This window comes from Neofelis nebulosa, chromosome 5 (assembly GCF_028018385.1).
Source record: "Neofelis nebulosa isolate mNeoNeb1 chromosome 5, mNeoNeb1.pri, whole genome shotgun sequence".
NCBI lineage: Eukaryota > Metazoa > Chordata > Mammalia > Carnivora > Felidae > Neofelis > Neofelis nebulosa.
Window position 1 is genome coordinate 159,564,270 of NC_080786.1, and position 27,489 is coordinate 159,591,758.

General features: G+C 43.8%; 1 protein-coding gene across 1 annotated transcript in view; it reads right to left on the bottom strand.

Moving 5' to 3' along the window:
- The window catches only part of LOC131513223 (aryl hydrocarbon receptor-like), a 64,591-nt gene extending 47,771 nt beyond the window's left edge, over positions 1-16,820 (bottom strand). Inside the window, exons 1-4 of the mRNA XM_058732556.1 lie at positions 16,814-16,820; positions 16,046-16,310; positions 5,315-5,502; positions 1,834-1,955 (exon numbers count right to left, since the gene is read on the bottom strand). Of these exons, the coding sequence (XP_058588539.1) occupies positions 1,834-1,955; positions 5,315-5,502; positions 16,046-16,310; positions 16,814-16,820 (582 nt within the window). The remainder of the gene's footprint in view (positions 1-1,833; positions 1,956-5,314; positions 5,503-16,045; positions 16,311-16,813) is intronic.
- Positions 16,821-27,489: the final 10,669 nt, after the last annotated feature.

The window sequence follows — 27,489 nt, forward strand, 5'->3', positions numbered from 1 at the left end:
GAAACTGCTTTTTAAAATAACTATATAGAAGAAAGAAGAAACATTATTTTGCCTTTTATAATTGCTGATAATTGCCTTATCAGTGCTGTTGTTTCTCACGTGGATCAATTGCTGTTGGATATCACTTACCTTCAGGCTGAAAAAGATCCTTCAGTATTTATCAAAAGGTGAGTCCGCTGATAGCAAATTCCTTGAGTTTTGGTTTATCTGGGAATATTTAGTTCACCTTCATTTTGAAATATAGTTTTGCTGATATAGGATTCTTGGTGGAAATGTGTGGGTTTTTTTTTCTTTTTCTCTTTCAGCACTTTATGTCACTGCACTGTCTTCTGGCCTTCATGGTTTCTGATCACAAGTCAGTTGTTAATCTTGTGGGGGGTTCTCTTGTACATGATGAATCATTTTTCTCTTGGTGTTTGATTTTCTCTTGTCTTCATTTCAATATTTTGACTATGATGTGTCCAGGTGTGTATCTCTTTGAATTTATTCTACTTAGATATTTTTGAGCTTCTTTGGTGTGTACAGTAATGGTTTTCATCAAATTTGTGAAGTGTTAAGTCATCATTTTGTTGAATATTCAATCTGCTCCTTTTCCTCTCTTCTTTCTGTCTGGTACCCCCAGTATATGTATATTGGTGTGCATTTAATGGTATCCCATATGTCTTAGAGTCTCTGTTCATATCGTGTGTGTGTGTGTGTGTGTGTGTGTGTGTGTGTATGTGTATGTATGTGCGTGTGCATGTGTGTGCTGCAGACTGCATAATCTCTATCTATCTTCAAATCCTGCCATGATTCTTCTACCAGCTCAAGTATACTATTGGTCCCTCTAGTGAATTTTTCATTTCAGTTATTATATTTTTCAACTCTAGAATTTCCATGTAGTTCCTTTTATATCTCACTTCATGGATATTTTATATTTGATGAGACTTTGTCATCTTCCTTTAATTTTAAAAATTATTTCCTTTCATTCTTTGAGCATATTTATAAAAACCACTTAGAAGTTTTATCTGGTATATTCAACATCTGGGTCACTCAAGGGCAGTTTCTATTCCCTCTTTTAGTTCTCTACATGAGTCACACTTTCCTGTTTCTTTACATGTCTCATGATTTATTGTTGAGAACTACATCTTTAGGTAATATACTAACTGGATAATGATCTCCACCTCTCTTGTTTGCTTGTTTATTTAATGATCTGGATGGATTAGTTCAGTGAAGTCTAATTCCCTCACCCCCGGCAGCCTCTAATCTCATTCCCCATAAGGCATAGCCTTGGGTATGTACATAGTCTTCCTGATCAGCAGATAGTGACAACTGGTGTTTACCTTTGCGGTTTATTATCTCCTTCCCTGATCTCACCACTAAACTTCAAGCTGTTAGCCTTCACTAATTGTTAATGGGTTGCTCTATTGTTCTAGATGATGGCCCAGTTGCAGTTGGACATTACAAGGGCAAGGTTTTGGTAGATTTTGAGACTTTTCTGACCCTGTGGCCCTTCCAAATTGTGTCTTTCCATGATTTTCTCTGTTAAATTTTAGCTGGTCTACTATTTCACCCTCTTAATTGTGCGTTTTTAGAAAAATGGAATGATTTAAATGTAAATGTACTGAATGTCTCATGTGTGACTCCCACCCACATGGCACAATAGTTATAGAATCATCCAAAAAATGGGAAAAAGAGATATAGAATACTCTATTCAACCAGAAACTGTTCATGGCAATTAAAGATAAATTCAATAAGAGTTGAAACAAAATTTTTCTGGAAAACTCTGAGGCCTGGTTCTGTTATAATTATAACCACTGACAGGGAATAGAGTTGGAAAATATCATACAGTACCTGAAGAAGCAAGTCCCCTTCAGAAAACAGTTCTACATTGACCTGTGGAGAGGTATGCTCACTTCTTCCTGGATTCATGGGTGGGTCACCTGAGCAGTCTGCAATGCTGTCCTTTAGGATGGCTGAGGAAGACAAAGGTGGCATTGAAAACAAATATGTAATAATCTTGTTGGTATAGCTTGTGTTTGAGGAAACCGTCTTAACAGGAAACAAACTGAGGGTTGATGGAGGGAGGGTGGGGGGATGGGCTAAATGGGTGATGGGTATTAAGGAGGGCATTTCTTCTGATGAGCACTGGGTGTTATAGGTCAGTGATACATCACTAAATTATACTCTGGAAACCAATATTACACTATATGTTAACAAACTAGAATCTAAATAAAAATTTGGAAGAAATAAAAAAAAAATACATGACAGCTCTGAAATAAAGAGGGGGGAAAAAAGGAAAGCATCTTACAGCCTCAGAAGTGCCCATTAAGTGATCTGGTCATGATTCCTGGAAAGAAACCCAAGGGCTACTGGAGCTGCTCATGCTTGTTCAAGCCAACATCTAAGACAGAGCAGCTGTGAAAAGTCGAGGCTGCTCGAAATCAGAGGAAAGTCATTTGTACAGAGCGGTCTGCAAGTTGTTTTAAAAACAAGCTCATCACAGGGTTCATCAGAGAACCCTGTGGAAACCAGGGCACTCCTGCCTCTGTCTCTGGCCCGGGACCACTGGAGTGGCCTGCATGCTAGAGACGTAGCTGGTTGTCTGGGGAAGATTAAAGTGTGGGAAGGGGGCTGGTGCTGGGGAACGAATTCAACCCAAGAGCAGCCCCACATAGAGATAGCCTAGAAATAAGACATTCTTCTGTGAAGAATGAGGCATTTGGGCCAGGCCCAGGCTGGTGGGGATCTAGAATGCCCTCACACCTCCAGTTCTGCACCACTCTACAGAGGCATTCCATGTTTTCTCAGGCTCCTGCACCTCCCTGCAAGCTGAGTGCTAATGTGCTCCTCCATCGGCAGAACAGTCCCAGCCAGGCTCTCCCCCAAGTTCCCACAGGAGTGTGAACAGTGGGTTCTCATTCAGCCAGTTGTCTCTTTGGGACATGTGACTATGTGCTTCCCCCGCGCCACCCCCCCCTGCCCCCGCCCCCATCTCCAGGTCTCCAGCAAAGTCTCTTTATCTTCTTACTCTACAGTGGGCCCCAGCTGGTCTAAGACCCAAGTGATGGGCCATCCAGTTCTCCCTAGCTTGAGTTTGTGATTTCAAATTACCTCATTTTCATGGCAACAGAGACTGCCTAGTGCAGTGAGAGCAGGTTCAGACCTGGCTCTCTCTCTCTGCTGTGCCACCTTAAAAATCCTTGAGTTCTCTGAGCCTCACTTTTCTATCAGTACTGGCAGATAGATGATGACAGTGCCTCACAGACTCAGATGAGATACCTGGACAAAAAGCATGGCTCATAGAGGATGCTCAATAGATGACAATCATTTTTTATGAATTACATAATATGAAAATTATATAATGCTGAGTCACAAAGAAAGGGAGAACCGGGCATCTGGATTTGAAGAGCATATAGCAGATGAATGTGGGTTAACTGCTTAGTTATGAAACTTTTGACACATGGCACCTGTCCTGTTGAATGCGGAAGTAGGCAGGGATAGGGAAAACCCTAGCCTCGGTCTTAGGCCATGGCAGGAGGAAGCTGGGACCTTGATATGGCAGCTCAGTGGGTTCTATGGCTTGGGGAGGCTAGGATCCTGTGGACAGTAGTGGGTCCTCAACAAAGCCGTTGTGTGTGTGGATCCTGTGGGTCCAGCCTTCCTGCCTGTTTGAGGGTCCAAAAGGAATGGGGACTCTTTTCCTTAGGCTGGCTCTTGAGGTAGCTGTGCCTCTCACCCAGGCTGTCCCTACTCCTGCCTACATGAGAAACAGCCTTGTAAGTCATTCATCCATTCAGAGGAGAGACCCAGAGGAGGAGTGTACAAAAGTGGTGGGAGAGACAGGACTGAGATCCACAGCTCTGAACAGACCAGGTTTTAGACTGGCTGAGGATCAAGGTGTTCCCATGTGAAAGCAGTTCACAACACACAACTAGTAAAGACAGCAGCTCTCCAGAGCATCCCAGGGGCACATATGTGCCTCTTTCCTTTGGGCCATCCTTGGGGGAAACCAGACCCAGGTCAGAGGGTCTAAGGTCTCCACCACTGTCAGTGGCCTGCAGCACAGCCCCTGTACTCATGGCACAAACCAGAGGCATCTGGAGGAGAGAAGGCCCAGGCACAGCTCTAGGCAGGCAGCCTGGAAACAGAGGCAAGGCTATTCAAGGCAAGGCTCTGGGTAATGAGAGGACTTTGAAGGGCCTATGCTTCCCTTCCCTCAAAGGATTTCAGCCCCTGTAGGATTCATAAAGTATAAAATTAACCATTTTAAACTGAGCAGCCCTGTGGCATTGAGCACATTCACAATGTTGTGCAACCTCCACCTCCATCGAGATCCAAAATACTGTCAACACCCCAAAAGAAAACCCTGTATCTGTTCAGCAGTCATCCTGGCCCTCTGACCCCAGACCCCTGGCCAGCACCTCAAATGTGTTTGACCGTTACATGGCTATTCCACGTTAATGTTATATGCGATTAAATAGCTGCTGCTCCTCTAAAGTTTTCACTGCATTTTGGGCAGTTTCATAATTCTCAATGTATTTTCAATGTCGACTAGATCCAACTAATTTTTTAATTTCTATTTTGAGCTGCTGTAACAATTTGTTACATGTTATCCAGGCCCAGAGTCTTCCTGTCTGTCTTCCTGGACTGCATGTTACCAGTTAAGAAGGGACACACTTTCCTCCTCCAGGAGAAACTGGCGGCCACAAGCTCACCTGTGCTCAGTTGCATCTCTGGATTTACTGAGTAAAAGTTCCACTTGCAGGAATGGGTTAAAACTACCTTTCAGCAATGACACAGTGAATTAGCAGGCAGGACATGGAAGAGTAGACTGTGCCCATTACATGGTAAAGAACTTTAGGAGAATAAGTGCTCCAGAAGATAATAAGAAATATCTCAATTCATATCCTAGTTTCATAAAAATGGTTGTTCTAAACCAAAGTTTTGCAAGGTGGAGGAGCACTTGGGCTTATCCCAAGAAATGACAAATTAACGGAAGGAAAGAATTCAGGCCATCAGCTAGGGATTTCTACATATGCCAGTCTCTGAGCCTGGTGCAAAACACAGCCAGGCTGGGACCTGTGTTCATCTCCTTCCATGGACAGCCTGAGAGATGGTGTGGAGCCCAGAATTTACACATCAGGTTGGGCATCCACTTATGCGCTTGCATTCTGGTTCACCTTTTGCACCTGTGCTGAGCATGCTGCCTTCTTCCTCTGCCTGAGACCAAACACCATGGTGCAGCCTTTGCCCGGACAGAAGGTTAACTCCAAGTGCTTGTGTGCACAGGCTCCTCTCATAGCTTATTTTGGAAACCACGGCTGCCACTTACCTGCAAAGTAGCTCTTCACCTTTAGGTAGCCCACAATCAGCCTGAGGATGGAGAGCTTGTCAAGCCGGGCCCGCACATCCTCAGGGAAGGGCAGCAAGTTGGTCAGTTTGGTCAGCTCTTGATTCAGGCGGTCCCGGTGCCGTTTAGAAGGGTTGGACTTGGCTCCTTCTGGAGGCTGTGGTTTAGGACTTGGAGGGGAGAGAGAAGCCATTATTCTCTGCCTTTCTCTGCACTGTCGCTTGTATCACCCACAGAGCCCCAATGGTGTGCCAGACACTATCTGGCCCACGTTCCTCGTGTTTGGAGGCAGAAACCTTTGTTCCACAGTTTCAGGTTCTGCCCATGCATAAAACGCCACGGAGGCTCTGCCCTCCTGGCCAGTGGGCCCAGGGGATGGATGAGGCCACTTCATACTGTGCACATGTTAGACCTGGTGGCCCTCAAAGCACCAGGAGCTGGGGACTGGCCATTCCTCCCCACTTTCTGGTAGCCTGACATATTTGCATCCATATGCAATTTTTTAAATTAGGAAATCTATACCACAATTAACACTGAAATGGCTGAAACTCCATTTAGGAAATTATTAAGAATTGAGCCTACAGGGGCGCCTGGGTGGCGCAGTCGGTTAAGCGTCCGACTTCAGCCAGGTCACGATCTCGCGGTCCGTGAGTTCGAGCCCCGCGTCAGGCTCTGGGCTGATGGCTCGGAGCCTGGAGCCTGCTTCCGATTCTGTGTCTCCCTCTCTCTCTGCCCCCTCCCCCGTTCATGCTCTGTCTCTCTCTGTCCCAAAAATAAAAAAATAAAAAACGTTGAAAAAAAATATAAAAAAAAAAAAAAAAAAAGAATTGAGCCTACACACACACACACACACACACACACACTCACAAACCTACATTAACACACATCTATGTGTATGTGCTCTCTCCTTTTCTGTATGCACACACAGACCAAGGTACATTGTAATTACATTGCTGAAAACCAGTGATGGAGAGAGCCGGAGAAAAAAGACCCATTTCATACAGATGAATTAAGATACAATGAATGCTCACTTCTCATCAGAAAAAATGCCAGCCAAGACGCAATGGGATGACATCTTTAATGTACTGAAAGAAGGAATTTTTAACCCAGAATTCCATGACTGAGGAAAAGATCCTTTAAAAATGAAGGCAAAGTAAAGACATTTTCAGACAAACAAAAACTCAAAGAATGTTTACAGAAGATTTGAGCTACAATAAATATTAAAATTTGTTTAATGTTTATTTATTTTTGAAGGAGAGAGAGAGAGACAGAGTGTGAGTGGGGGAGGGGCAGAGAGAGAGGGGCAGAGAGCTGGCAGCACAGAGCCCGACATGGGGCTCGAACTCATGAACTGTGATATCATGACCTGAACCGAAGTGAGACGCTTAACCGACAGAGCCACCTAGGCGCCCCTGAGCTACAATAAATATTAAAAAAGGTTCTTCAAGCTGAAGAAAAATGATATTAGACAGAAATATGGATCTCCATGAAAGAATAAACAATGCTGTAGATGATAAAAATTTAATGATTTTAATTTACTTAAAACATGATTGACTACTTAAAGAAAAATAATAGTGTTGCACTGTGGTGTTTATGGCATATGTAGAATGTATGAAAACAATAGCACAAAGGATGGAAGGGACGTGGAATTATATTATTCTGAGGTGATTACATTATCCATACAGCAGTATCATATTATTTGCAAATAGATAGTATCAGTTAAGATTTACACTGTAAGCCTCAGGGCAAACACTGAAAATATAAAGCAAAGAGGTACAACTAATAAGTCACAAAAGGAGATATATGAGATACTAAAAAAGAATTAAATCCAAAGAAAGGAAGGAAAAATAACAAAGAATAGATGGAACAAATAGAAATAAAATGGCAGACTTAAACTCAACCACATTGAGATTACAAAAATGTAAACAAGCAGAGAATATCAGACTGGCTGAAAAAACAAAACCCAATATATGGTGTCTAGAGGAAACACAATTTGAATGTAAAGACACAGGTTAAAGTAAAAGGATTGAAAAAGACATACCATGTGCACATTAGACATAAGAAAGCTGGAGTGCCTGAGTGGTTATATTATCAGACAGAGAAGACTTACCAAAGATAAAGAGAGATGTTTTCATAATTAAAAAAAAGTCATTTTATATGTGTATATATATATATATATTCACAGAGTTTCAAAATATGTGGATCAAGAACTGAGACAGCTGGTAGGAGGAACAGACAAATTCATAAGTAGAATTGGGGACTGCTGCAGTGTCCTCTCACTAAATGATAGGACAGATAGTTAGAAAATTATTAAGGATATACAAGACATGAACCCTCTCCTCTAACTTAGTATGATTGATATTTGTAAAACACTACAACAAACAGCTGCAGAATATAGATTCTTTTTATGCACAAGCAGAAATTCATCAAGGGAGACTATATTCTGGGCCATAAAACAAGTCTCAGTATGTTTAAATAGATTGAAATCATACGGAGTACATTGTCAGACACAATGATATTTAAGAAACAGTAACAAAGATATCTGAAAAATCCTCAAATATTTGCAAATTAACACATTTTAAAATAACTCATGTGCCCAGGGTGCCTGGGTGGCTCAGTCAATTAGCATTCAACTCTTGATCTTGGTTCAAGTCATGATCTCATAGTTTGTGAGTTTCTAGCTGTGCGTCAGTCTCTATGCTGATGGCACAGAGCCTGCTTGGGATTCTGTGTCCTTTTCTCTGCCCCTCCCCTGCTTGTACTCTCTCTCTCTCTCTCTCTCTCTCAAAACAGATAAATGAACTTAAAAAAAATAAAACAACTCATGGGCCAAAGGAGAAATCACAAAGGAAATAAGAAAAAATCTAATTGGTAATGAAGGACAACATACCAAAATTTGTGGGGTGCAGTTAATGCAATGTGTAGAGGGAAGACTATCGCCTTACTTACATATGAAAAGGAGAAAGTTTTATAGTAAATGATCTGAGTTTCCTTCTTAAAAGCTAGAAACACAAGAGTAAACTAAGCCCAAAGTATGTACAAGGAAGAAAATAATCAAGTAAAAGCAGAACAATGAAACAGAAAATGGAGGAAATAAATGAAAGTGAAAACTGAAAATATCAATGAAATTGATAATCATCTATCAAATCAATTCCCCCCAAAAGAAAACGCTAATTACCAATAGTAAGGAAGGAAGGGAAATAGTTATAGATCCTACAGACACGAACAGGAGGAAATCTTCAAGATCTTGTGATGTGCAAAGATTTCTTAGATGGGTCACAAAAAGCACAAACCATAACAGAAAAAGATTGGTAAGCTGGACTTCAACAAAATTAAGAAACTAAGTATGGAAAAAAGTATATGTAGTATATGTAGTTGAAAAAAAGTTATTGTATCCAGAATACATAAAGGACTTTCACTAATCCATTAGAAATGGGTAAATAATTTGAATAGATACTTCACTAAAGAAAATATACTAATAGCCAAAAAGCATATGAGATCATAGGCAACATTATAATTCATCAGAAAACTGCAAATTAAAATAAATTACTTGTACATATATATTAAAATGGCTAAAATTAAAAAGATTGACAACATCAAGTGTTGGAGGGGATCTGGAGTAACTGGAACTCTCATTCATTGGAAAATGATTTCAGTTTTTTTAAATGTTAAACATGGCATAGAAATTCCAATCCTAGGTGCTTACTGGGATGAAATGAAAGTATATGTCCACAAAAGACTATTTATAGCACCTTATTCATAATAGCCCGAACTGGGGGGACCAGCCAGCCAAATGAATGAGGAGGGGGCTCAACAGCTCAGTTCACTACCCCCTCAGGTTCCTTGGAACCTGCTCACCAGGTGACCCTGTCTCATGAGGTTTTCCCTCGTCTTCTCCAGCAGGATCCCAGCCTCTTTCAACAAGCCACAGAAAGAGGCCAGGTCCAAGTGAGGCAGCAGGTAAACTGGGAAGCCCCTTCACCACCCAGGCTCTATGCCTCAGCCCTAAGAGGGGGATGATAATAGAAGTCTCTACCTCCTAGGTTGCCTAAGGATCAATTACAAAACATAGATGCCATGGTGTAGAACATTGTGCCAGTTTTTTTTAAGTTTATTTTTTAAAATTGACATCCAAATTAGTTATAATATAGTGCAACAGTGATTTCAGGAGTAGATACCTTAGTGTCTCTTACCCACTTCGCCCATCCCCCCTCCCACACGCCCTCCATTAATCCTCTGTTTGTTCTCTATATTTAGGAGTCTCTTATGTTTTGTCCCCCTCCCTGTTTTCATATTATTTTTGTTTCCCTTCCCTTATGTTCATCTGTTTTGTCTCTTAAATTCCTCATATGAGTGAAGTCATATGATATTTGTCTTTCTCTGACTGACTAATTTCACTTAGCATAATACCCTCCAGTTCCAGCCATGTACTTGCAAATGGCAAGATTTCATTCTTTTTGATTGCCGAGTACTACTCCATTGTACATATATACCACATCTTCTTTATCCATTCATCCATTGATGGATGTTTGGGCTCTTTCCATACTTTGGCTGTTGTTGATAGTGCTGCTATAAACATTGGGGTGCATGTTTCCCTTCAAAACAGCACACCTGTATCCCCTGGATAAATACCTAGTAGGGCAATTGCTAGGTCATAGGGTAATTCTATTTTTAGGTTTTTGAGGAACCTCCATACTGTTTTCCAGAGTGGCTGGAAAGCCCACCAACAGTGCAAAAGAGATCCTCTTTCTCCGCATTCTTGCCAACATCTGTTGTTGCCTGAGTTGTTAATGTTAGCCATACTGACATGTATGAGGTGGTATCTCACTGTGGTTTTGATTTTTATTTCCCTGATGATGAGTGATGTTGTGCATTTTTTCATGTGTCGGTTGGCCATCTGGATGTCTTCTTTGGAGAAGTGTCTGTTCATGTCTTTTGCCCATTTCTTCACTGGATGATTTGTTTTTCGGGTGAGTTTGGTAAGTTCTTTACAGATTTTGGATAGTAACCCTTCATCTGATATGTCATTTCCAAATATCTTTTCCCATTCTGTAGGTTGCCTTTTAGTTTTGCTGATTGTTTCCTTCGCTGTGCAGAAGTTTTTGTTTTGATGAGGTCCCAATAGTTCATTTTTGCTTTTGTTTCCCTTGCCTCCGGAGACGTGTTGAGTAAGAAGTTGCTGCGGCCAAGATCAAAGAGGTTTTTGCCTGCTTTCTCCTCTAGGATTTTGATGGGTTCCTGTCTTACATTTAGATCTTTCATCCATTTTGAGTTCATTTTTGTGTATGGTGTAAGAAAGTGGTCCACGTTCATTCTTCTGCATGTCGCTGTCCAGTTTTTCCAGCACCACTTGCTGAAGAGACTGTCTTTATTCCATTGGATATTCTTTCCTGCTTTGTTAAAGATTAGTTGGCCATACGTTTGTGGGTTGATTTCCGGGTTCTCTATTCTGTTCCGTTGATCTGAGTATCTGTTTTTGTGTCGGTACCATACTGTCTTGATGATTACAGCTTTGTAGTATAGCTTGAAGTCCGGGATTGTGATGCCTCCTGCTTTGGTTTTCTTTTCAAGATTGCTTTGGCTATTTGGGGTCTTTTCTGGTTCCATACAAATTTTAGGATTGTTTGTTGTAGCTCTGTGAACAATGCTAGCATTATTTTGATAGGGATTGCACTGAATATGTAGATTGCTCTGGGTAGTATTGACATTTTAACAATATTTATTCTTCCTATCCAGGAGCATGGAATCTTTTTCCATTTTTTTTGTGTCTTCTTCAATTTCTTTCATAAGCTTCCTATAGTTTTCAGTGTATAGGTTTTTCACCTCTTTGGTTAGATTTAGTCCTAGATATTTTATGGTTTTTGGTGCAATTGTAAATGGGATCGATTCCTTGATTTCTCTTTCTGTTGCTTCATTGTTGGTGTATAGGAATGCAACCGATTTCTGTACATTGAATTTATGTCCTGCAACTTTGCTGAATTCATGGATCAGTTCTAGCAGTTTTTTGGTGGAATCTTTAGGGTTTTCCATATAGAGTACTGTGTCATCTGCGATGAGTGAAAGTTTTACCTCCTCCTGGCTGATTTGGATGCCTTTTATTTCTTTGTGTTGTCTGACTGCAGAGGCTAAGACTTCCAATACTATGTTGAATAACAGTGGCAAGAGTGGACATCCCTGTCTTGTTCCTGACCTTAGGAGGAAAGCTCTCAGTTTTTCCCCATTGAGGATGATACTAGTGTTGGGTCATTCATATATGGCTTTTATGATCTCCAGGTATGATCCTTCTATCCCTACTTTCTTGAGGGTTTTTATCAAGAAACGATGCTGTATTTTGTCAAATGCTTTCTCTGCATCTATTGAGAGGATCATATGGTTCTTGTACTCTCTTTTATTGATGTGATGAATCATGTTAATTGTTTTGTGGATATTGAACCAGCCCTGCATCCCAGGTATAAATCCCACTTGGTCATGGTGAATACTTGTTTTAACGTATTGTTGGATCTGGTTGGCTAATATCTTGTTGAGGATTTTTGCATCCATGTTCATCAGGGAAATTGGTCTATAGTTCTCCTTTTTAGTGGGGTCTCTGTCTGGTTTTGGAATCAAGGTAATGTTGGCTTCATAGAAAGAGTTTGGAAGTTTTCCTTCCATTTCTACTTTTTGGAACACCTTCAAGAGAATAGGTGTTAACTCTTCCTTAAATGTTTGGTAGAATTCCCGTTGAAAGCCATCTTGCCCTGGACTCTTGTTTTGGGGAGATTTTTGATTATTAATTTGATTTCCTTACTGGTTATGGGTCTGTTCAAATTTTCTATTTCTTCCTGTTTCTGTTTTGGTAGTGTGTATGTTTCTAGGAATTTGTCCATTTCTTCCAGAATGCCCATCTTAGTGGCGTATAATTGCTCTAATATTCTCTTTTTATTGTTTTTATTTCTGCTGCGTTGGTTGTGATCTCTCCTCTTTAATTCTTGATTCTATTTACTTGGGTCCTTTCCTTTTTCTTTTTGATCAAACTGGCTAGTGGTTTATCAATTTTGTTAATTCTTTCAAAGAACCAGCTTCTGGTTTCATTGATCTGTTGTACTGTGTTTTTGGTTTGGATAGCATTAATTTCTGCTCTGATCTTTATTATTTCCTGTCTTCTGCTGGTTTTGGGTGTTATTTGCTGTTCATTTTCCAGCTCTTTAAGGCGTAAGGTTAGGTTGTGTATCTGAGACCTTTCTTCCTTCTTTAGGAAGGTGTGGATTGCTATATAGTTTCCTCTTATGACTGCCTTTGCTGCATCCCAGAGGTTTTGAAAACTTGTGCCAGTTTTTTGTGGTTTGCTAACGATGTTAGTCTGTGTGTAATCAGACTAACAAAAATTACTACAGTAATCAGACAACAAAAATGAATAAAAGGCATCCAAATTGGCAAGGAGGAAGTCAAACTTTCACTCTTTGAAGATGATATGATACTCTTTGTATAAACCCAAAAGACACCATCAAAACATTGCTAGAACTGATACATGAATTCAACAAAGTTTCAGGACATAAAATCAATGTACATAAATCTGTTTCATTTCTATACACCAATCATGAAGCATTAGAAAAAGAAATCAAGGAACTGATCCAATTTATAATTGTACCAGAAACCATAAGATACTTAGGAATAAAACTAACCAAAGAGGTAAAAGATCTGTACTCTGAAAACTATAGAACCCTTATGAAAGAAAATATTCTATGCTCATGGATTGGGCGAACAAACATTGTTAAAATGTCTATACTATCCAAAGCAATCTACACATTTAAGGCAATCTCTGTTAAAATACCAACAGCATTTTTCACAGTGCTAGAACAAACAGTTCTAAAATTTGTGTGGAACCACAAAAGACCCTGAATAGCCAAAGTAATCCTGATAAAGAAAAGCAAAACTGGAGGCATCATGATTCCAGACTTCAAGCTATATTACAAAGCTGTAGCCATTAAGACAATATGGTACCAGCACACACACACACACACACACACACACACACACACACACACACACAAAGACACATAGATCAGTGGAACAGAATAGAAAACCCAGAAATGGATCTACAACTATATGGCCAACTAATCTTTGACAAAACAGGAAAGAATATCCAATGGAAAAAAGACAGTGTCTTCAACAAATGGTGTTGGGAAAACTGGACAGCAACATACAGAATGGACCACTTTCTTACACCACACACACAAAAAAATTTGTGAAATGAATGAAAGACCTAAATGTGAGACAGGAAAACACCAAACCCCTAGAGAAGAAGTAGGTGGCAACTCTTTGACCTTGGTTGCAGCAACTTCATGCTAGACATGTCACTGAAGGCAAGGGAAACAACAGCAAAAATGAACTATTGGGACTTCATCAAGATAAAAATATTCTGCACAGCGAAGGAAACAACAAAAATAACAGGCAGCCTAGAGAATGGGAGAAGATATTTGCAAGTGAAATATCTGATAAAGTCTTAGTATCCAAAATCTATAAAGAACTTATCAAACTCAGCACCCAAAAGCAAAGAATCCAGTGAAGAAATGGGCAGAAGACATGAACAGACATTTTTCCAAAAGAAGACATTCAGATGGCTAACAGATACATGAAAAGCTTCTCAATATCACTCATGATCAGGGAAATACAAATCGAAACCACAATGAGATACTACTTCACACCTGTCAGAATGGCTACAATTAACAACTCAGGAAAAAACAGATGTTGGCAAGGATGTGGAGAAAGGGGAACCCTCGTGCACTGCTGGTGGGAATGGAAACTGGTGCAGCCACTCGGGAAAACAGTATGGAGGTTCCTCAAAAAGTTAAAAATAGAACTACCCTCCATCCCATCCCAGCAATTGCACCCAAAGGATAAAAAAACAAACACACAAAAATACTGATTCAAAGGGGCACATTCACCCCAATGTTTTCAGCAGCATTCAATAATAGCCACACTATAGAAAGAGCACAAGTGTCCATCAACTGATGAATGGATAAAGCAGATGTGGTATATATACACAATGGAATATTACTCAGCCATCAAGAAGAATGAAATCTTGTCATTTGCAACATTGTGGATAGAGCTAGAGTGTATTATGCTAAGTGAAATAGGTCAGTTAGAGAAAGACAAATACCATATGATTTCACTCATATGTGGAATTTAAGAAACATAACAGATGAACACAGGGAAGGGAAAAGAGAGAGAGAGAGAGAGAGAGAGAGAGAGAGAGAGAGAGAGAGAAGGAAACCGTAAGAGACTCTTGATGATAGAGAACAAACTGAGGGTTGATGGAGGGAGGTGAGTGGGGATGGGCTAAATGGGTGACAGGTATTTAGGAGGGTACTTGTGATGAACACTGGGTGTTATATGTAAGTGATGAATTGCTAAATTCTACACTGGAAACCAAGCTTACCAAGTTAATTTTAGTTAACTAGAATTTAAATAAAAATGTGAAATTAAAAAAATGTGCAGTTTATGTAATACATTTAGGGATGCCTCCCCCCATTTTAACATTTTTTTTTTTCAATTAACCAGTGATGGCTGGTTTCACTGCCCTGGACAAATAACTTATGATGAGCTTGTTTCTGAGCTATGCCCCTACTGAGAAGTTTCATGGTGTGTATATTTTTTATTGTGTAAAATGCAAACACCATAAATTTTTACCAATGTAACCATTTTTAAAGTGTACCGTTCAGTGGCATTAAGCACCTTCAGGATGTTGTATCGCCATCACCAGTCCCCAGGTCCAGAACTTTTTCAGCACCTTGAGAGAAACCCCTAACCCTTAGCAGTCACTTCCCCTCTCCCACCCCCTTGCCACCTCCGATCTACTTTTGGATTTACCTGTTCTGAGCATTTCCTATCACTGGTATCAAGGGCTATTTGCCCTTTTGTACTTCACTTCTACCACGGCATTTTATGTATTTTAAAACGACATGGAATTAGAATTGATATTTTGAGAGGTTTTGGAAATTTCTCACAGACCCGCCTCCAGGAGCTGGTTCCCTTGCGCCAGTGGGGGTGGGGTGGGGGTGGAAGGAGGGTCTCTGCGTCCCTGGGGATATGCTTTGAGGGCGGGTTGTCGCCAGGCCCTCGCTGCCAGGTGTGGTCCAGCCCCGGGTCCCCGCCCCAGCCGCTCCGGGACGCGCACAGACCCTGGGGTATCTGGTCCAAGGACGCTGCCCAAGGAGTGACCTCTCCACAGGCTTGTGATTTTTTGTCCTCAGGAACGTCTGCCCAGCTCCAGGGGCCACACAGATCTCTCCCGCCAGGAACGTGGAAGGGACCCTGCCGCGTCGGGACCGTGCTCAGGGCCTTGGCATCCCGTCGGTAAATGGGGGTGAAGTGTGGGAGTCACCCATCCACGCAAGGTCTCTCCCTTCCAATCCCCCGCCGTGACTCGGGACCCCTTCCCTTGCGGGCGTGCGCGCCCTGGTCCCGGGATTGTGGACCCGGGAGACCCTTCCCCGGGCGCGCCCTGGTCCGGGAGACCCCGCGCGCCCTTCCCGAAGAGCTCGCTCAGTCAGCGCCCTCCGCCCCCAGACCTGAGCAAGACCCCCAGAGACACTTCTGGGGTGGGACTGGGGGATCTTGACGTCGCATTCCACCCTCCCCAGGCCGGTACTCTCGGCGTCGGATCCCGCGGAGCTCCGGGTGCGGTTGGCATGGGACCCACACCCGCCGCCCGCGCCCCCTGTGCCCTAGTACCTCCTCCGCGCCGGCTTTTTCCTCTTCTTCCCCGCGTACCTGCCCGCGATGGACAGCATGGTGCCCGCCGGCGGCCGCACAAAGGGGCGCCGACCCGGGGCGTCGCCGCCCAGCGCCAGGGAAGAGGCGCCCCCGCCCGGAAGGCTGCCTGCTGGGTGCGTCCCGACCCGTTTCCAGGACTGGAGCGCGCGCCCCGGGGGTCGGGGGCGAGGGTTGTCCGCCTCCCGGTACGAGGGCCCGCGGCGCGCGATTGGCCGGTTTCCCCCTAGGGGCCCTCAGCGCAGACAAACGCGGGCTTCCTCGTCTGCAGGTGCGTATGGCACTTGCCAGTGGCAAGTCCGCGACACCAGCCGCAGGGAGAGCGCTCTCGTCCGGGAATGAGTCCCCGGCACGAGTCGGGAGAGGGCCTCGTCCCCACGCGCTGCGCCTCCGCTCTGCAGGTCTTCCGGTCGAGAAAGCAGGACCCCCTCTCGAGAAAGCAGGACCCCCGACGGGCTCCCTCGATGCGCGGTTGGGCGCCAGGGAACGCGCTCCCTGGGAGGGGGTTCCCCAAGGAGAGACGCGTCGCGGGGGCGCGAAAGACTCAGAACTGAACCAGGAGCCCCTTTGAACCTGTGGTCGCTGCGGACAGAGGAACCCTCCCGGCGGGGCCGCCCCGACGCTCATGCCGCGGCCAGAGGAGCCTGCCCAGGAAGGTTTATTCCAGAACAGCAGTGGCTACCGGCTGACATCCAACCTCTGCATAAGTCTGTGCCCAGGGGCCATTACACTTCATTCTACCGGCTGCGTGTGTGTGTGTGTGTGCGCGCGCGTGTGTGCGTGTGCGTGTGTGTGTGTGTGTGTGTGTGTGAGATGCTTGCGTTGTTTTTGTGGGCCAGGTATTAAGTAAGTAATGGAAATGCCTCCCAGCGTTTCCACATGCAGGGGTGACAGGTAACAGGTGACAGGTGAGGTGTGGCTATCGCAGGGGGAGCTTCCTTGCCTTCCTTTAGGTCATTACCGGGACCTCAGGACTTCAAACCACTCACTTCGGCATGGGGATGATGAACAAGAAGTGCTTTTGTTTTCTTTCAGTGTCCATAAAATGGCAACTAATCCAGGACACTAAAAAAAAAACCCAGTAATTGGGGCGCCTGGGTGGCTCAGTCCGTTAGGCGGCTGACTTCAGCTCAGGTCATGATTTCGCGGTCCGTGAGTTCGAGCCCCGCGTCGGGCTCTGCTGACACCTCAGAGCCTGGAGCCTGTTTCAGATTCTGTATCTCGCTCTCTCTGACCCTCCCCCGTTCATGCTCGCTCTCTCTCTCTCTCTTTCAAAAATAAATAAACATTAAAAAAAAAACCCAGTAATAAAACACATTAGTGACTCTGGATTCTTCAGAAAGCATAATGAGAATCTAAGTATTTTCCTATCAGCATCAGATTCCTACTTTGAATTTTATGAAGTTGATTAGAGTAGTGGAGGCAGAAACACCGAGCCCCAGTCTTGAGAGCACCATGCAGCCAGGCTGTTGCAGACTTCAAAACAGCACTCAAGTTTTCCAAAACCACCTGAGCAAACTCTTAACTGCAGTGGGAGGCATTTGTGGAGGGGCTGGAGGAGATGAAGGTTGGCAGGAAAGGGGTCTCAGTCTCCTCAGGACCAGCCTTGCCCGTGCAGTCCCTCCCAAATAAATAAAGCCATTCTTCCCTCTCCTCCCAGGTGAGAGTAAAGGCCAGTCCCAACAAAGTCTGGAAAGGTCCAGAGATCTGGCTGCAGGTCCAGAGATCAGCACATGGAACCCTCTTTACTTCTAATGTGCGGGGTGCTGAAAAAGTAGTCTCTAAGTCCTTTACAATCTTTCCTCAGAAAAGACTTTTAAAACTTCTGCTTCCTGATTCAGTGGAATCTTCATTCTTAGAACCACTTGAGTTCAGATGCTCTTGCCTAATTTCCCTGTCTGGTGTTTCTTGAAAACAGATGACCAGATAATGTATCAAACCAGGCCCCTTTCTTTAGACTTTATAACAAGGAAAACTTAGTAATAATTAATTAGATAAGAGATGTTGGTAGGTTTCCTAAAAGAACCAGGATGTGTGTTTTATTTTATGATTGAATTATGCTGTGTTCATTACTCAGCAAGGGCACTGGGTCTTGGGGCCTAGGACTCTTGGTGGAGGAGCCAATGTTGTTAGATGTTAGTTGGATATCACAATAGTGTTATTAGGTAAATAGTGTTGGCTATTTATCAAGACTGCTGGTGAGGCAGTACAAGGCCAACCCATTTGGTTTCAGTCCTGCTGATTTGACAGCAGAAAGCTGTCAAGTGGAAAAGCATCCTGAGATTTAAGAGGTAGACTCTGCCTGGGGCCAGGGTACCAGGGCCACTTTACAATCCAGCAATTGCCTACTTTCTTGAATTGCAAAAGTTGAATTCTTTGTACTAAGGCAGAGTTAGAGCGGGGACTGACAATCTGTGGTATTCTGGGAACTGGGATGTGATAGCCTGGGGGATGGGAAGGATCCTGGACCCTCCTAAACCATTCTTGCTGTGCCTGCTCCTGACAAAGGTTCTCACCTGCTTCTGTACCTCCGCATCTGCCATGCATCTGGATGTGGTTGTGGTCTGGGGCCTGAGCAGGGTTCTGGACTGGGTTGGGGCTGCCTGGCTACCTCAGTTCTTTGTTCCCACTGCTTGGAGGCAGAGAGGAGGCTGGATCAGAAGCCACTGACTAGAGTCACAGAGACAGGGGCAGTAGTCATGGCAGGACTTAGAGGAAACAAATCAATTGGCATCAAAATAGTGTTTGAGATTGTGGCAGCAAAAAGTGCCCTGGCGCAGTGGCTTCTTACTGTTCCCCAAGGCCACCTCCAGGATGGTTACCTCCACCCTCAGAATGTTGTCCCCGGGCTATAACCCTTCCCAACACCCCTCTCAGGCTGGGCCATAGAGAACAGAAGGGAACAGAAACAAATCTTCCACCCTGGCAGAACCCAGCCAGGCAAGGTGTCCACTGATCTGTCCCTAACTTCCTCCATACCCAAAGGGACATACTGTGTTACTCAGATCTGATTACTGGATTTACATTCCCTTTTGTGAAAGAAAGTTTTTACTCTGATTATTCTATTTTCCCTCATTGATTAGGTTAGGTATCTGGTTAACTGTTAAGTCTTTGGAACCCAGAGGCTGCAAGATCAGGAAACTCCACATTTGTACCTTCCAGGATGCACAGACAGCGCCTCTAGGTCCTTGGATGGCTGCAGAATCAACTGCTTGGACCCAGTCCTGAGCCATCTCCCAAGGGGAGAGGAGGAGTGCTTTTATGATTGAAAGAAGGATTGTTGCATTATGTTAAGAGTGGTCATCTTTGGAATTACCAGTTAGGGAAATTACCAGTTACACACACATGCATGCATACTCAGGAGCCAAGGCATGGACTGTAGTTGGATATTTCATGTTTCCTGTTTGCTCTGTTGTATTAATTCTCAGTTGCTGTAGTGACACATTACAGATTACTTGGTGGGTTGGAACAACACAAATTCTCTTACAGTTCTGCAAGGGGTCAGCAGTTTCACATAGGTCTTACCAGGATAAACTCAAGGTGTCAGCAGGACTGCATTTCTTTCTGGGGAAAGAACAACTCCAAGGGAAAAGCTGTTTCCTGTTCATTTTGGTTTTTGGCAGGATTCAGCTCCTTGTAGTTATAGGACTGAGGTCCCCATTTTTATGCTGGTTATAAGCTGAGGGCCATTCCTAGCTTCTAGAGGCTACTCACATGCCTTGGTTTATGGCTTCTTCCTCCATATTCAGTGCCAGCAGTGGTGAGTCCAGTCCTTCTCACAGACTCTTTTGCCTTCCTTCTCCATGGATTTATCTCATTAGATTGGGGCCACTTGAATAATCCCAGATAATTTCTCTGTTTAAAGGTCAACTTACTAGGTAACTTTAATTCTATCTGTAACCTTAATTCTCTTTTGCATGTAGAGCAATATTTGCTCAGATTGTGGGGATTGGCATGTGGCCATCTTTGGGGTGCCATCATTCCACCTGCCACAGTTACTTGCCCAGGAGAGGGAGGACTTATGGGGTGGTAGAATCTCCATATGATAAGTTTTACCTGATTCTGCTAAATAATTCTCCAAAGTGGTTGTGCTCACTAAACACTATTCTGTTTCATTGATCTCTTTGTTTATTCTTTTTTTAAAATTTCTTGTTAATGTTTATTTTGAGAGAGAGAGAGAGAGAGAGAGAGAGAGAGAGAAAGAGAGAGAATATGAACAGGGGAGGGGCAGAGAGAGAGCCAGAGACACAGAATCTGAAGCAGGCTCCAGGCTCTGAGCTGTCAGCACAGAGCCTGATGTGGGGCTCAGACTCATGCACTGTGAGATCATGACCTGAGCTGAAGTCAGACCGTCAACTGACTGAGCCACCCTTGTGCCCCTGTGTATTCTTATGCCCATATCATCTGTCTGTGTTATTGTAGGTTTTATTAGTCTTAATATCTGGTAATGTAAATCTTCTTTTTTACTCTTTTTTTAGATTGTATTTGCTATTTTAGTTTTGCATTTCCATATACATTTCAGAAATAACTTGTTGACTTCCACAATACCTGCTGGAATTTTGAATGGGATTGCTTAGATTCTATAGATAAGTTGGGGGCAGAATTAACATTTTGTAATAGAGTCTTCCAATCCATGGACAAGTAATATATATATATTTTTTGGTCTGGGTCTTCTTTAAGTCTCTCAATAATGTTGTATGTTTTTTTTTTTCTTGCACATATTTCATTAGGCTTTTTCCTAAGTGTTTGATTTTACATTTTAAAATGTTTATTTATTTTTGAGAGAGAAAGATAGAGCCAGCAGGGAAGGGGCAGAGAGATAGGGAGACAGAAGATCCGAAGCAGGCTCCACGCTAAAAGTAGCGAGCCAGATGTGGGGCTCGATCTCATGAACTGTGAGATCATGACCTGAGCTGAAGTTGGATGCTTAACTGACAGCCACACAGGTGCTGCACTTTGATAATTAATCATAATAGTTACTTACAGACTTCTTTGGATTTTTTTAGTGTTCATATCATGTAATCAATAACTAATGACAATTTTATCTATTTCCTTTCTTTTTCTTGCCTTATTGCCTGGGTGGCATCTCCAGCACAACATTCAGTGCAAATGCCTATTTGTATTTTGCTTCCAGTCTCCAAGAGAAAGATTTTATGACTTCACCATGAAGCGTGATGTTTGGCATAACTGTTTTGAAGATACATTAAAAGATTAAATCATTTTCCTTCTATTCATATAGTTTGCCAAAAATTTTTTCTTTTTATTATGAATGGATTTTTAATTTTATACAATGATACTTCTGCCTCCACTGAAATGATCATATGGGTTATTTCTGTTTGTTCTGTTGATATGGTTAATTACTTAAGTTGATGTAAAAATTTTTTTTTTAAGTTTATTTATTTTGAGAGAGAGAGAGCAAGCAGGGAAGGGACAGAGAGAGGGGAGAGAAATCCCAAGCAGGCTCTGCACTGTCAGTGCAGAGTCCAATGTGGGGCTGGAACTCATGAACTATGAGATCATGACCTGAACTGAAATCAAGAGTTGGACACTTAACTGACTGTGCCACCCAGCTTCCCCTACTTAAGTTGATGTTTGGATACTAAATCAATCTTGCTTTTCTAGAATAAGTCCATTTTATCACATTGTACTATCCTTTAATATTGTTTTATATTTTGATAGCATTTTACATTGTTAGGTTTAATTTTATAATATTTTGCTTAGCAATTATACACTACGCTTTAATTTTCCTTTTATTTACTGTCTCTGTCCAGCTTTTGTATCAAGGTTATGATAGCCTCAGATACTGAGTTGGGAGTGTTCCTCTTCTTCCCTTTTTTTGGAAAAATTGATGCAAGTTTGTGGCATTTGACCCTTGGTGCTTGGTAAAGCTACTCAACCTGGAGTTTTTGGCTAAAAGTGACCCAGGCAGGAGGAATGTAGAACCTGCTTGTAGTGGAGCCAAGGAGTAGAGATAGAAGGAGGCATCTGAAGGAAACAAAGACAGAACTTGCAGCACTTTAGCTCCTTTGCTCCTCTCAACATGAAAAGGACATAGTGTCTGAGTCTGGAGAAATTTCCTAAACCTGTGCCCACAAGTGGCTGGCTTTCCTCTGATATGAACCATCATCAACTGTCAAACTATAAACTCCCTCATTTGCTCTTTTGTAGTACTTGTCATATTAATAGTTTAAATTAGAATGCTTTAGGAAACAAATGATTGGAGGATCTGAATCCCAAGGAGACTCCCTGAAGAGAGTCTGACTTCCTGCTGTTTCCTCTCAAAGTGCTCACTGTTTCAGGCACTGAGAAGTTGAGCAGAATGAAGCTGATCAGATGCAGATGATAAGCAGTGAGTTCCACCACCTGGGGAGACAGAAACCGGAAATCTAGGCCATGATTCTGTGGAGAAGTGAGCCACTCTGTGTGCTCTGGCCACAACAGTATTAAGGTAGAAACTAGTAATGGGGTGTACTGTCACAGTAAGGTATAATAAGGTGTATAATAAAGCATAGATCAATAGATAGATAGATAGATAGATAGATAGATAGATAGATAGATAATAGTAGCTAGAAAGTACCTAACTATAACATCCAATAACAACGAGCCCAGATCCTAACTTCTAAAAACAGCTTTCATCCAAGAAACCAGAGCTCTCTGGAGAGGTAGATGATTCCAGGGCCATGTTAGGGAAATTACAAGGTAAACCTTGGAACATCTAGTGCAAAATGCAAGGAGGTGCTCACAGAGTGACTGGACACATGTCATAGAGACACAGGAGCCAGCCTGGGTGGCATCCAATTGTTCAAGTCTGGAATAGTCTGAGCATCAAAATAAACAGTGAGATAACAGACTGTAATGCACTGAGTAAAATAGGAAGCTGTAACAGCATTCAGGTATAATTACATAAGTGATTACATTGACAATTCTCTGAGGAAGGGGATATTTACATAGTTTGAAAGTATCCCCCCAAAAATGCTTAGTAATTTCAGAAGAGAAAGAGTATTATGATGGACACCCCCGGAGACCCCAGCTTCAGTGGGTGATTGTCAGTGGTACAAGGAGAAGCTGCATGCCTCCTGCTAGGACACAGGCACAGCACCACCTAAGGATGTTTGTCATGGAAGGAGAACCTTAACCTATCATGAGGACATGTCAGACGATCCAGATGAGGGGCCTTCCACGTTCCACAAACAACTGGCCTGTGATCCTGGAAAGTCCCCAGGAACTAGTGACAAGACACTGAGTGCAGCAGGGATGTTGAGGGGCCCCTTTCACGTTGCAAGGTTCCTGGGATGTTGGAAGAGACTCGAGTGTAGTCCAAGGATTAGGTGTCAGCTCTATATCCATGGCAACTCCTGATTTTCATGGATGCACCACAGTTGTGTAGGAAAAAAGTTCTTGTTTCTGGGAAATACGTGTCAAAATATTCAGGGGTGATGAGGTGTCAGTTTAGCAGCTTTCTCACAAATGCATGTCTAGATTTTCTCTAAGTTTGTGATTATTTCAAAATTACAACAAAAAAGTGGAATTTATAACTTTCCCACTAAGAAGACTCCAGGCATAACTGGTTTCATTTGGTAAAAGCTATCAAAAACTGAAAGAATAATTGGGGCACGTGGGTAGCTCAGTTGGTTGAGTGTCCAACTCTTGATTTCAGCTCAGGTCATGATCCCAGGGTCATAGGATTGAGCCCCATGTTGGGCTCAGTGCTGAGCATGGAGCCTGCTTAGGATTCTCTCTTTACCTCTGCCCCCTCCCCCCTGCTCACATTCTCTCTCTCTCTCTCAAAATAAAATAAAGAAAAATTTAAAAACCTAAGGCAGATTTAAAATCAATGTTACACAAAATGTTTTAGAAAATAAAGGAGGGAATACTTTTCAGATCATTGTATGAGCCCAGGATAACACTGATACCAAACTAAACAAGGATATCATAAGAACAGAAAATTGCAAATCATAGTATCCCCCCATGAACATAGACAGAAAAATCCTCAACAAAAATACCTGCAAATTGATTCAGTAATACATAAAGGAATAATGTATCACCACTTCCTCATTGTGTGACCTTGGGCATTTTACCTAACTTCTCTGAACCTCATTTTCCTCACATACCCTTTCTGAGGATGGTGCCTGCAATGTTGGTTATAGTAATTTCCCCATCCTTGTCTCAGTGGTAGGCCTAGGGTTTGGGCCAGTATGAGGACCCCAGCCCACTGTTCACAGCCGTTGAATTAAGGAGCAGGCATGCTACCTAACCTAGACCAATCAGTTTCTCTCTTCCTGGAACTCAGATCTTGAGCAGACACACTCGGGGACCAAAGGCAGTGGTGAGAGGGTATGATGGTGGCACCCACAATTCTTGAAGCAGCCTGGACTCCATCGTAACCAAGTGTCTATTTCTACCCTCAACACAGTGAGGAATGGCCCTCATTCCCTCACTAAATCCCCATTTGCTTTGGTAGAGTTAGTTTCTCTTGCTCCCAGCACTTGTCACTGCAGTCACAATGCTCCAGACCCTGTCGTTGGAGAGGAGGTGCCTGGACATTGGTGAGAAGGGCGGGACTTAAGGAAGGGCACTGAAGGGTGAGTCCCTGACAGCAGGTCACATGAGGGGAGTGACCTCCTCAGGGTGGGCAGTGGAGGGAGCAATATTTATATGAATGTGGCTGAAACTTGCCAATTTTCAATGGCTGTCTGATCACATGGCATCCCTTTCTGTCCCCTAAACCAAGGGGTGATAAAAGATTTTGTAATTAAGAGTCTGACTCTTAATTGCAAAAGTTTTTGATGTTGGACTGCTGACAGTGTTCCAGTCTCACCTCCCTCTTTTCTTCTGTCCCATGTCTGGGCAAGCTGGTGAGACAGCTCAGTGTTCCCTCCTTTGGCAGGTGGAAGATCCAAACCAAGAAAGTCCCTGGCCACAGCAGGAACTCTCACCGTGGCTCATCCCTGGCCACAGTAAAAGGCCAGGCTAGTCTCCTTTCCCTGTGCTTTCAAGCCATTTTCGGTACTGCTTGGGCTTTACACTCACTGAAGGCATCTAGAGGAGGGTTTGGCGATGTGAGTGGGGGTACAGGGAGATGCTCGTTCATCATGCCATGTTGTAGAGATGGGCTGGGGAATCCCATATGGGATGGATAGAGCTGAATGGGTGAGGAGGCTCGGAAGGTTGTGTGGGACCAAGGTTTGGGGCAGAGAAAGGCCATGGCTGGAGGGGGGATTGTATCTGCCTGTAGTCCAATCTCCCAAGCTCTGGATGGGGTAGTTGAGTGGAGGAGCCCCTTCCAAACCTCATCTTCTCTTGGACTCTGTCTTTGTTGGATGCTGTGCCTTAATGCAAAGGAAAGGCTCCTATTGCCTGGGTCCACATGTGGGTAGGGGCAATGGGAGGTTATTCTGTAGGAGGTTGCAGGAAGCTGAGCGATGGGGGTGGCTCTCAAGCTCCTAGGACCTGTTACTCCACAGACACTTATCCAGGAAAATGTCCCAGGTCCTCCATTTTTCATTAAATAGATATTGCATGAGTGCTTTTATGCTAGGCAGTGTGCAGGTGCTAGGAGAGGGACAAACTTACATCCTGGGGCCACTCCACACATGTGGGCTCCCCCAGAAAGTACCAGTGGCTTTGTGACTGCATAGGTTGGAGGGGCAGCACTGAAGGCCCACCAAAGGACCTGGGCCACCCTGGGTAGGCAGGAGCAGGAGTAACTTTCACTGGCTGTGAAGCCCTGGACTGGCAACATTGGCTGCAGATCCTTGGTGTCCCTTGTGCACATGTTCTCTTGAGCATCTCAGGGGAGGTGTCTGGGGAGGGCAGTCCCAAGTGTTGCAGCTGCAGCTTTGTGGCTGCTCTCTGCAGCACATGCCTCTCATATACACACATCTGGTCACAATGGCTGCAGCTGAGTTTGAAGTCCCTGGAGGTTGGGACTCAGAGGGCTGGTCTGCGTTGTAGAGGCACTTTTCCTCTTTTGGGGGCCCTCTGGTGGACCTCACAGATAGGAGTGGCTGACCAGGCTTGCAGGAACCAGAGGTCTGTCCTGGGGCTGTGGCTCTTTGGGGCCAAGAGAGTGGAGAGGATGTGCCATCTTAGGCTGTATAAAGGGGTGCACCAAAGACTTTCCAGTTAAATGTCTAACCAGGATTTTGTGAAGACTATAAGAGTGAGGGGCCCCTCCATGGCTTGGGCTAAGGGTGGAGGAACCAGAGCATTGAGCTCCAGAGGCCAGAATTGACAAGGAGGTGGTCATTGTGACTTTGACAGGGACAGCTCCAGGAACACTGCAGTTTGTTGGTTGTGGACAGAATGAGTGGAGATGCCTCCAGCGATGGGCCCAAATCTATGGATAGCACAGGAGGTAGGGCAGAGGTGGAGGGCCGAGAGGCCAGAGGGTTGGAGTTTGAATGCCAGGGGTCTTGGAGTTCCATGATTGAAACTAAATGATGGAGGGCAGTCATTGGTCGAGGCAAGGTCTAGAGTACCCCAGAGGTATTGGGGGCTGAGAAGGGTTGATCAGCAAGATGGTTGGGGCTGAGCAAATCCAAGCCCCCTAAAGCCAGGGTATAGGAAGGAGCAGCTTGTGGATACTGAAATTACCAACAATGAGGGAGGGAAAGAGAGACAGACACAGGCAGAGACACACAGAGAGAGCCAGAGAAGGGGAGGAGAAAGACAGAGAGAGACAGACACAGGCAGAGAGAGATAATCAGAGAGACAGAGACAGAGATGGAAAGACAAAGAGAGAGAGAGAGAGAGAGAGAGAGAGAGAGAGAGAGAGTTGGAGAGAAAGACAGAGAGTCTGGAAAACCATGTTCCCTTGGAACTGCTTCTTAGTAGGCTTGGTACATTGACATTTTGCAGTTTAACAAATTTTGAGTTTTGAAAATTCTATGGCTATACGGCTGATACTCTGATAGTCTCACCAGTGCTGTTGATTCCTTAGAACTTGGGGAAAATGGGCACTTGAGCACATTAGAGTAGCAACCCCAACTCTGGAAGCACTGGAGGAGCAACCTGGGAGGAGCCCTCCCAGGTTCTGGGATGATGGTCTTGTCTTGGGGGATCCTGCCTAGAGGATGAAGGGTTTTGTGGTGAGGAGATTTTGCCATTTATTGATGGAGCAGCACTTCATTTTCTTGGCTGTGGTGCCATCTAGCGCTTTGCTACTCAGAGTGTGTTCCACAGACCAGCAGCTTCAGCAACAACAGGGAGCAGTCAGGAATGCAGATTTCTGGGCTCTGCTCCAGAAGCTGACTCAGAATGCTGGGGTGGGGGTAGGGCATCCCTAACCCAGCACTAGGCGGGAAGCATTCTTCTGTCTGGAGACCTTTGTTGAATTCAGAAGAGTGAGCATGAAGTGGAAAACAACAGAGGCTTCCTTCCTCAGGAGAAAAGCAGGGCAAACC